The 8,629-nt window shown below is 51.3% G+C and overlaps 3 protein-coding genes across 4 annotated transcripts in view; 2 read left to right on the top strand and 1 right to left on the bottom strand.

Moving 5' to 3' along the window:
• Positions 1-915: 915 nt before the first annotated feature.
• ZC2HC1C (zinc finger C2HC-type containing 1C) lies at positions 916-6,077 on the bottom strand. Its single transcript, XM_068165550.1, has 3 exons — positions 5,686-6,077; positions 4,053-5,230; positions 916-3,536 (listed from the first exon to the last, which is right to left on the bottom strand). The coding sequence occupies exons 1-3, from the start codon at positions 6,044-6,046 to the stop codon at positions 3,279-3,281; spliced, it is 1,797 nt and encodes a 598-aa protein (XP_068021651.1). The 5' UTR covers positions 6,047-6,077; the 3' UTR covers positions 916-3,278.
• On the top strand, positions 6,036-7,372 carry ACYP1 (acylphosphatase 1). Its single transcript, XM_068165551.1, has 2 exons — positions 6,036-6,283; positions 6,711-7,372. The coding sequence occupies exons 1-2, from the start codon at positions 6,200-6,202 to the stop codon at positions 6,924-6,926; spliced, it is 300 nt and encodes a 99-aa protein (XP_068021652.1). The 5' UTR covers positions 6,036-6,199; the 3' UTR covers positions 6,927-7,372.
• A 300-nt stretch (positions 7,373-7,672) lies between these two features.
• MLH3 (mutL homolog 3) overlaps positions 7,673-8,629 on the top strand; it is a 28,709-nt gene continuing 27,752 nt past the window's right edge. For both annotated transcript variants that reach the window (XM_068165527.1, XM_068165526.1), the window contains exon 1: positions 7,673-7,762. The gene's annotated coding sequence lies outside the window, so the exon portion shown is untranslated. The remainder of the gene's footprint in view (positions 7,763-8,629) is intronic.

Below are 8,629 nucleotides of genomic sequence, written 5' to 3'. Positions count from 1 at the left end.
GACAAACAAATAGATAAACAAACCCCAAACAACAAAACAAGTCCTTGCTGCTGCATCTCCTCCAAGTGACGTCAGGGGGCTTTTGTGTGTGTGTTTACTTCAACAGTCTGAGTGCCAAGTGGGAAATGAGTAATGGGAAGAGAGAGGCTGTGCATGTTTCTCTCAGAACAGCTTCTACTGAGTATTAATGCCTACAGAAGGGAGAACCTGCCTGACACCTGCTTGGCCAACTCTTCCTGCACCTTGTACTTAATGCCTGTCACTTCTAACTTGGCATCAGGGTTTTTAGTAAATTGTAAAATGCCTTGAAGAGGGTTAAAGACTTACAGTCCCCACAGAGCTGGATGCCAAAAATGCAGCATGTCTCCAAGAGGGGGATTGTACTGCAGTAGCAGAAGAGGAAGCTGAGCTGGTGTAATGTAGGTTGAGTAGTGCCAGGGTAACACTAACCATGATCACAATGCAGCAGGGTAAATCTCCGTGCTGAGCCTAATGCTTTGGCTAACCTGTTACTACATTTTAAACTAGCTGTGAGACACTTTCTGGATACTGATGCCTGTCTTGAGCTGAAACGATGGCTCAGCAAAAAGAGGTGAGCTGCCTGGGGTTAGTCCAGAAACAAAGATAGCAAATGAAGCCTGGTGATGTAATTTCACTAACTCCTGTTTAATCTGTAGGTTCAGTCTCCACATTAGCTGTTTGCCTGCCATGTAAAAGAAGTCCCCAGTAGATAGATTTGCTTTACAGGATCAAAAGCTTTTCTGTATGTATCTGTCCCATCACCATGTGCACTCTGCTGACCTTTAGGGTCCACTAAACAGAGTCAGTAAAAGATGGTGCAAGGGAAATGGAGTTAATGTTACAGGACAGGCAATGGTACTGAATTTCTTAACTACTTTAATTCAGTTACACCTTTTATTAATTCAAGGAAGCTAGTATAAAGCTTCTGGTTTACCTCTTGTGTATGTCTGAAGTGAACATTGGTCTTGCTGCTCTAATCAATTTGATATAGCAAATTATTTTCCTTTGTTCTGAGTTCTCTCCAGGTTTTTTTGTCCTCTAGATTTGTACACTCGCACCTGGCTGGCCCAGTGCAGCACTGACCCTTTATGGGACCTTCACACTGTAGGGTGTGCTAAGGGATTGAGATTTCTGCCCACATACCTATAGGTCAGAAGCTCTCCAACTTCCTTCAGGAGTCTGGTTCATCCATCACAGGCTAGAGTGCTTCTTTGTATTCTGCTCCTGACTATTCCTGTTTAGTCACTTTTTCTAGGTTTCCCTCAGCTGCTCCTACATTACTGAAAAACTCTCACAAGGAGCAGCTGGAATTTTTTTGTTCCATGTTTGCTTCCTGTTGCAACTCTCTCATACAATGTTGTCATTCTTGCTTTGGGAACACAAAACACTCTGTGACCATTTAAAACAACTTTTACACCAAGTAAGTAGTTTAATATATTAAAAATCAGAACCTGGAAGAGTAACTGACTTGGAAACTTGCAGGAACTGTCACCAGTTATAAGGGTCTGTAGGACACATTTTTTCCCTCAAAGACCTGTTAACTGGTGTGACAAAGAGCTTTAGTATGAGGCCAAAATCAGCAAGAACTACCTTGTATCTCAAGAAGAAAGCAAAATAAGGGGTGTGTTTCTGTCATAATTCCCTACCACTGCAGCAGCTAGGATGAAAAGAAGTAGAGTAAGAAGGCTGCAAGCCTTGTGTTTTAGAGGTCCCTAGCAACTTGGCCTGCAGGAAAACTCCATTGCTTTGTATTAAATCTACTTGTTGGTTTGACCCTGAAGGTGAAAGAGCTAATGGGGTTTCTGATGTGAAGTTCCTTAGTGTACTGTCTAGGGGCAGGATGTGTCTGGTCTGTTTTTTAAAGTGTAGCAGCTCTTGAACATTTTGGATGGATATTCAAGAATTAAAAAACCAATCAGGAATCAAGGGAAGAAAATTCTTTCACAGTTCTGTCAGGTGCTACACTGAGACACAGAACTGTCAGAGATACACTCCTCACACTTTAGAAAAGAAGCCTGAGGATGGGAACAAGTGCTCTTGTAGCATCATTCTTAATTTCTGACTCCTGCTGTATGCTCCCTTCCACAATGTTCTCTAAGTCTCCTTGAAACAATGTAAGCTCCTTGCCTTGGTAATGTCTTTGCAAGATTCTTCTATGACCTCACTCATCTGCTGGTTAGAAACCTGACTTCATCTGCCCTTATTCATGACCTATTTTTGATCTTCTGTATTTAAATAGTTCTTCCTTCTGCCCTTTCCTGGTTCTAAGTTCCAGCTATTGTATGTGGTAAGTAACACATTGGGATGGTTGTTCTGTTGCCTCAAGGGCCTGAACAGAGTACCTCTGCTGTTCTGTGCAGATCAGTTGATTTCTAATGTTACAGATCTCTAGCTGGTAAGACACAGCCCCAGGACTCTTAGATTCCTCCCCTCCCTCTGTCTGACTTTTCCAAATGCCTTCTCTAAATAGTTCTGAAGAATGTAGAGTCCTTTCTGTGGCAAACAATGAGGAACCCCTCACATCCAAACCATTTGGAGGTATCTACAATAAAAATGCTATGCAAGCCAGAGCCACTGTCATTGTTAACATGTGCAGGGGTGAACATCTGCACCTGCAGAGCAAGCAAAAGGCAGATGCTCTATTTGGCTCAGCTCTTCTCATGAGCAGCACTACTCTCTTGAGTTTGAAGATGTCAAAAACCTGGAGTCTGCAGCCACTGACAGGCTAAAGAGTAGCTCTCTTCACATAAGGCATTACTCATTTAAAAAACCAAAACCAAACAAAACAAAAACACCCCAACAACAACAAACAAACAACAAAAACAAACAAAACAAAACACAAGATTTAAAAAAGCCTCCTCCCTAACCTACAGGCAAAATGTGATTCTGAAGAACAGCCTCTTTCTAAGGGCAGGTTTGCTCCTCCTCACTGTCCCCAAGACTGCTTGTAGGAACAGTGCTTCTTCCCTGCTCACCTTATAGAACAGTGACAACCTGACACCTACATGAAATTCCCCTGCTGAGCTGACTGGGTGGGTGAGGTGGCCCCCCAGAGGGGCACCCTGCATGGGTCAATCAAGGGCACAGGTCAAAGTACAAAAGTTGTATTCTGCTTCTATGTCCTAAGCTGATTGCTGGCTGTACACACAAGCTCAATGCTCACAGCCAGTGGTGAGGCTGAGTGCATGAGTGTGGCAGCTGGAAAGCTAGCAGCAAGCAGGGAATCTTAGCAGCAGGTAGAGTTGGACACCACCTCATCAGCGCCTCCTGGGTGGTGGGGGCCTGTTCTTGATGTTTTTGCATTTGGGAATATGCCTCTCAGCTGCTCGGGGAGCAAATTGGCGGCTGCAGTAGGGACAAGTGACATAGTCTGGACTTTCAATGGGAGGCAGGAGGGGCAGGTCAGACACATTTCCTCCCTTGGAGAGGACTTGTTGCACCTGGCGGGTCTGGCACAAGGTCTGGATGAAAATCTCGTGTTTCCGTCTCCAGTCGTTCTTTATGGATAGTTCATTCTGCAGAAGGGAAAGGCAGAGCAGCTGGCACCACTGTCACTCTCCATTCTCAGCCTCACACTCAGGCTCCAACCCAAGTTACCCACTGCTGGACATTCCCTGTTGATGTAAACACACACCCACCCCCCTGAGAAGCTGAATCCCACAAAGACCAATGCCAAGGAAGATCTGAAGGAAATACTGATAGAGACTTCAATGCTTTGAAAGAGCTTGAGAATAACTAGAAACACAGAAGGGCCAGGAACTGGAGAGGGTTACTATAGCTGCTGTGCAGAAACAGAGCTAGCAGTTTTCACTGCTTTTGTTTTAGCAGCCTATGTTATTACCTGGATTTTCAGTCAGTTCCCCACAACCCCTGTCACAGAGCTTTAATGCAGCAAACCCAGCCTGTATCTGCAACCCGACTACAGCAAGGAGCTATGAAGGTGCACACATCTCAGTCAGAATTAGATGTTGGAGTGGAAGGAATGCAAGCAGTAGATGTGGATCAAGGGAGGAAAACGGACTGCACATTACCTGAGATGTCTCTGAGCTCTGCTGATACTGTTCCAGTTCTGTGCCCCTAGCTCTGGCCTTTCTGGAATCAAACACTTTCCTCCTGGAGCCTTGGCTCTTGCTGCAGATGCTCATGTGCTTCTCAAGCCTGGCACAGAGAAACTTACGTCCGCAAAAGCTGCACTGTCCGAGGTCCCTGTGCTCTGCAGTGCTGGCAGGCTGCATGTACAGCACCTCTGGAGACAGGTGGCCACCAGGATCTTGCTCTGAGAGGGCAGAGGGAGAAGGGCTACATTTTGGGGCCAGCTTTGAACAAGAGGCTAAATGCTCCATAGGTACATGGTCTTGAATTTTGCTGTTGCTGGCCACTAGCCGCTCTTTCTTGAGTTTCCCCCTAGCCAGCTCTTGGGGTTGGAGGGTGGTGCCAGGCTTGGGGACAGTGGTCTCTGCAGACTGTACCTCAGGGGAGACCCCATCGCTGGGCCTGACAGCAACTCTCAACATTTTTTCTTCAGGGTGTCTTGTGGCCTTTTGCTCATGGGTCCTCCCTGCTTCTCTGCCTCTTCTTTCCTCTGCCTCAATAAGCTCCTTTTCTCTTTGAATCCTCCTAAGCTCCTCCTTTGTTTTCCTTAGCTTCTCTCTGAGGAGGGCCTCTTTCTTTCGAATTTTCTCTTCCAGGTTCTGTCCATCTGCCTCCAACTTTAGGATGTAGGCCTGCTCTCTCCTGTGTAGATGGGAGGCTGATTGTTTAGACTCTGCTGTCCAAGGACAGAGCTCTGCATCTAGCTGAGATCTCCCTGCTGGAGGCTTCTGTTTGCTCATTGAGCTAGGACTACCATTTGGAACTTCCTCCACGCATGGGGAACTTCTGAGCTGTGCTGTCTTAAACACTAGAACACTCACACCCTTGTGAGGAATTGGTTTCAGAGGATAAGAACGGTCTACTCCTTCTTTCTGTCTGGCTACTAATTTAACTGGCAGAGTCTTGGTCTGGCTTGTGAGATACTTGCTCTGCAGTCCAGCTGAACAGAAGCCTCCATGCCTGCTTTCTGCAGACTGAGAATACGAATAGCTTTGACTCTTTCGAGCATAGAGATCCTTTAAAATTTCCTCTTTGTCAGATATGAATTCACGATGAAGGTTGTCCTGGTGCTCCAGCTGAGAACGGGGAACAAGCTTAGCAGCTCCCACCACACAATCTGCTGGTGGAAACAAAGCCATTCAGTGCCTGAGAAAGAGCCTGAGGTTAGAAGTGAAGTCATTAGAGACTATCTTATCCAAAACGGGACAATCGTTTCCTAACAGTTTACACCTGGAGGCTACAAGGAGAGTCTATAACAATATCAGCAAAGGTTCTGTAACTTTTCTGGTTTCTATAAATCCTTACATTCCTTCCATCTAGGAAGCTGTTTTATTATGGTAGTAGCAGAAATATGTCGTACTGCCAGAGAAACTGTTAGACAAGCCCACGGTGCTTCCCATGACATGTCCCTTCAGTTCGGGCACCGTAGCTCCGCCAGTGTGGCGGAGAGGTCTGACAAGCAGGCGCCCGGTAAAGCTCAGTACCATCGTCCCGTGGCTCGTTCTAGGGCACGCCCTGAAGAGCGGCAGGCTCCCACGCCGCAGGCCAGCCTCACAGGGCGAGCGGGGTTACCTGCGGGGCTGCAGCGGGCACTCCACCCGGCCTTCTTGGCAAGCTGCGTCGCCACCCGTTTCACTTGCCGGTCTCCCATCGCCCGAGCAACCCGACACCTCTTGCTGCTACCTGCACCCTCGCTGCGGGGCGGCGCGGAGCTCTGCCCAGCGCCGCCGCCCCCGCCCCGGGCGCCGTGTTGACGGCGGTTGCCTGGAGACAGGCACGCGCATGGCAGTTCCCGCGCCGCTCTCACCGGCGGCTGGCCCCTCGATGGTTCCTCCGCAACGCGCCCGTTCCACTCCGCTCTCTGGAGGACCCCAGCAGCTCTACAGCCGGCAGGAACGACCCCGCTGCAAAGCGGCCAAACGGCGTTGTGCATGAAGCGTTATCGGCGAACCTGTCCATCTCGGGTCCCGGCTCTCCATTGGTCACAGGGGTGGGGGAGGTCCCGTCCCAGGCGCAAGCCGCGTCGCGCAGGCGCAGCGGCTGGTGCGGCAGTGGCGGCGGCAGGAGGTGAATCTGCGGCGCCGCCATGGAGGCGGGCGAGGGATTGCTCTCCGTGGATTACGAGGTGTTCGGCAAAGTGCAGGGCGTTTTCTTCCGCAAGTACACCCAGGTGCGGGGCGGGGTGAGGCGTCCTCTCGCGGTGCACCCGTTCCCCAGGGTCGGGCTGCCGCCGCGGGTGCGAGGTGATTGCCGTCCGCTTTGCCAGCGCGTCCCTGTGGGGGTGAGCCGGTGAACCGGCCTGGGGTCTGTCGGGACACGGACACGGCCTGGGCTACAGCTGCTTCTGAATGGGAGCTGTTGCCTCGGTGCTGCTGGCAGCTTGTACTGGGTTATGTAAGCACTATTGAAAAGCGTGTGTAAGCCCCAGTTTTTCGCGTGGAAAAAAGCCCCCAGTGAGCAATCGGTCAATTCTCTGCTGCTTTCCTGCAGCCTGAGCCGTAGGAACTACCATGGAGGTCTGCGTCTTACCTGTGAAATTGACTCTCCCATGTAAATGTTACAGGGTTGTCTCATTTTGCTTTACGTTGTCTTCTCAGGGGGAGGCTAAGAGACTCGGACTCGTTGGCTGGGTCCAGAACACTAGCCACGGCACCGTGCAAGGGCAGATTCAGGGTCCGACTGCCAGGGTGCGGGAGCTGCAGGACTGGCTTCGGAAGATAGGAAGCCCCCAGTCCCGCATCAGCCGGGCGGATTTCAGCAATGAGAAGGAGATCGCGGCGCTGGAGCACAAGGACTTCCAGATTGTGAAATAGCTTTGGGAAGAAGCAAAATCCGAAGCAGGATCTGCCTGCACAGCATGTTTCCCCTCATCCTTTCGTGTTCAGTCAGCCGATAATGCAGCTCTAGAGAACTTTACTACACGTCTAATTTATTTGTTTCTTGCACTGTTAGTGTAACTCTCAGCCTTTCGCAGAACTCTGGCAGCTAGAGCGCTGCTGCTGTTGCTTCAAGGGGCTTTTTAGGGACACAGCCTCTGTTTCTGAGCGTCTCGGCAGAGTGGGTTTGAGCAGTTGCACATGAGTGAACCCCACACAATTTGTGTGGTGTCCTGCTTACGTGAAAGGAAGTCACAGAATCCATGCCGATACAAAAAGAATTGCTGAAAGCATCTGTTCTGTGCTGTAAATGCTTCGAAACCGATTGATTTTGTTTCAGAAGAACTTTATTTTTCCTTTAGAATAAAACTGCTTGGAGCTGGCGTCTTGTGTGACCAGGTGTGTTGCGCGGGGGCTTGAATGGCTGCACCCAATGGACTGCGGCCGGTACCTGTCACCGCGGGCCCGGAAGGGCAGCCCCTGGTCCCGCCCTGAGGGAAGCGGCCAGGGGAAGGTGTGCTGCGTGTGCCGTTCCTTGCTGGAGGCCCAGCACGGACGGGAACTCGAGTTCCCAGCAGGTGCTGCCCGCGGCCGCCGGGCCTGTCGGGAGCGGTAGTTCCTGCGCGTGCGCCGGAGGCAGGCCGTCGCTCGCGGTTACCCTCCCGCGGGAGCCGCGCGTGGGCCCGGCAGCCGGCGGCGGTTGGTCTCGCGCCGTGGCCGTTGTGGGGCCGCCCCGCGCCCGTCCCGCCGCAGGCTGGCGGGTGCGCGAGGAGGTGAGGCTGCGGGTGGGGGACGCGCCGCTCCGCGCCGCTCCGCTCCGCGCTGCCGCTACAGCAGGGCCGCCCTTCCTGCCCGGGCCGCCCCTCCTGCCCGCGCCCCGGCCCGGCGGCCGCCCGGCTCCGGGCGCTGTTTGTCGCGGGCGGAGGCCCCGGCGGCGAGGGCAGGGCGTACTCAGTCCTGCGCACGGCGGGGACAGCAAGGGGAGCGAGCCTGCGCCAGGCGCGCGGTGCCCTTACGTGCCCCTGGAGCTAGGGAGCCCCCGGATCCCGGTGATTGATACAGCCGGGCACCGGATAGCGGTGATACAGCCGGGCGCCTCTTGGCGAGCTGCGCGGGGAGCAGTGCGGGCGCGAGGGAGAGTTACATGCCCCCGCAGGTACTGCTGAGGAGCCAGCAGGCATCAAGGAGTGGAAAAGAGTGGGTCCTCTTGCACACGAACAGCTTACTCGGTATTCCACACCCGTTCCCAAGCCCCCTTCAGTCCTTTCTCAGACAAACTGCGGCAAATGAACTCTTTGGCCAGAATGGGGCATGCTAAATTTATGTGAGGACGTTGAGGTAAAAGTGAGAGAAAAGCAGCTCTCTACCTGGTTTTTGGTGATGCTTACTTTATATTTCTCTTATATAAGTGGAAGAGGAACCCTCTTGCTTGCTGATCCTTTGAGTTTCACTTCATTGTGGTTGTAGTTTGATTTAGGTATGCTAAGTCTGAGAATCATACATGTGGTAAGGAGCATAGATTCAGATTCAGTTTACACTGAAGGCACCAACAAGATGTACTCAAAGCTTGACCAGAAAAGTAGCTACTGAAGAAGCCTCTGAATACCAAAGGTGTATTTATGAGAGTGAATGCAGTAAAT

Source organism: Melanerpes formicivorus, unplaced genomic scaffold (genome assembly GCF_026170545.1).
Source record: "Melanerpes formicivorus ecotype bairdi unplaced genomic scaffold, bMelFor1.0.p_v2 SCAF_90, whole genome shotgun sequence".
Taxonomy (NCBI): Eukaryota; Metazoa; Chordata; class Aves; order Piciformes; family Picidae; genus Melanerpes; species Melanerpes formicivorus.
The sequence above is the reverse complement of the archived record's forward strand: the minus strand, read 5'-3'. Positions and strand labels throughout refer to the sequence as shown.

Excerpts from the sequence above, each read along its gene's own strand:
- ZC2HC1C (XM_068165550.1), bottom strand. The coding sequence starts at position 6,046 with ATGCACAACGCCGTTTGGCCGCTTTGCAGCGGGGTCGTTCCTGCCGGC. Across the intron at positions 5,231-5,685 it reads TGCCCGCTGCAGCCCCGCAG|ATTGTGTGGTGGGAGCTGCT; the intron begins GTAACCCCGCTC and ends TTCCACCAGCAG. Across the intron at positions 3,537-4,052 it reads AGAGCTCAGAGACATCTCAG|AATGAACTATCCATAAAGAA; the intron begins GTAATGTGCAGT and ends TCCCTTCTGCAG.
- ACYP1 (XM_068165551.1), top strand. The coding sequence starts at position 6,200 with ATGGAGGCGGGCGAGGGATTGCTCTCCGTGGATTACGAGGTGTTCGGC. Across the intron at positions 6,284-6,710 it reads TCTTCCGCAAGTACACCCAG|GGGGAGGCTAAGAGACTCGG; the intron begins GTGCGGGGCGGG and ends TTGTCTTCTCAG.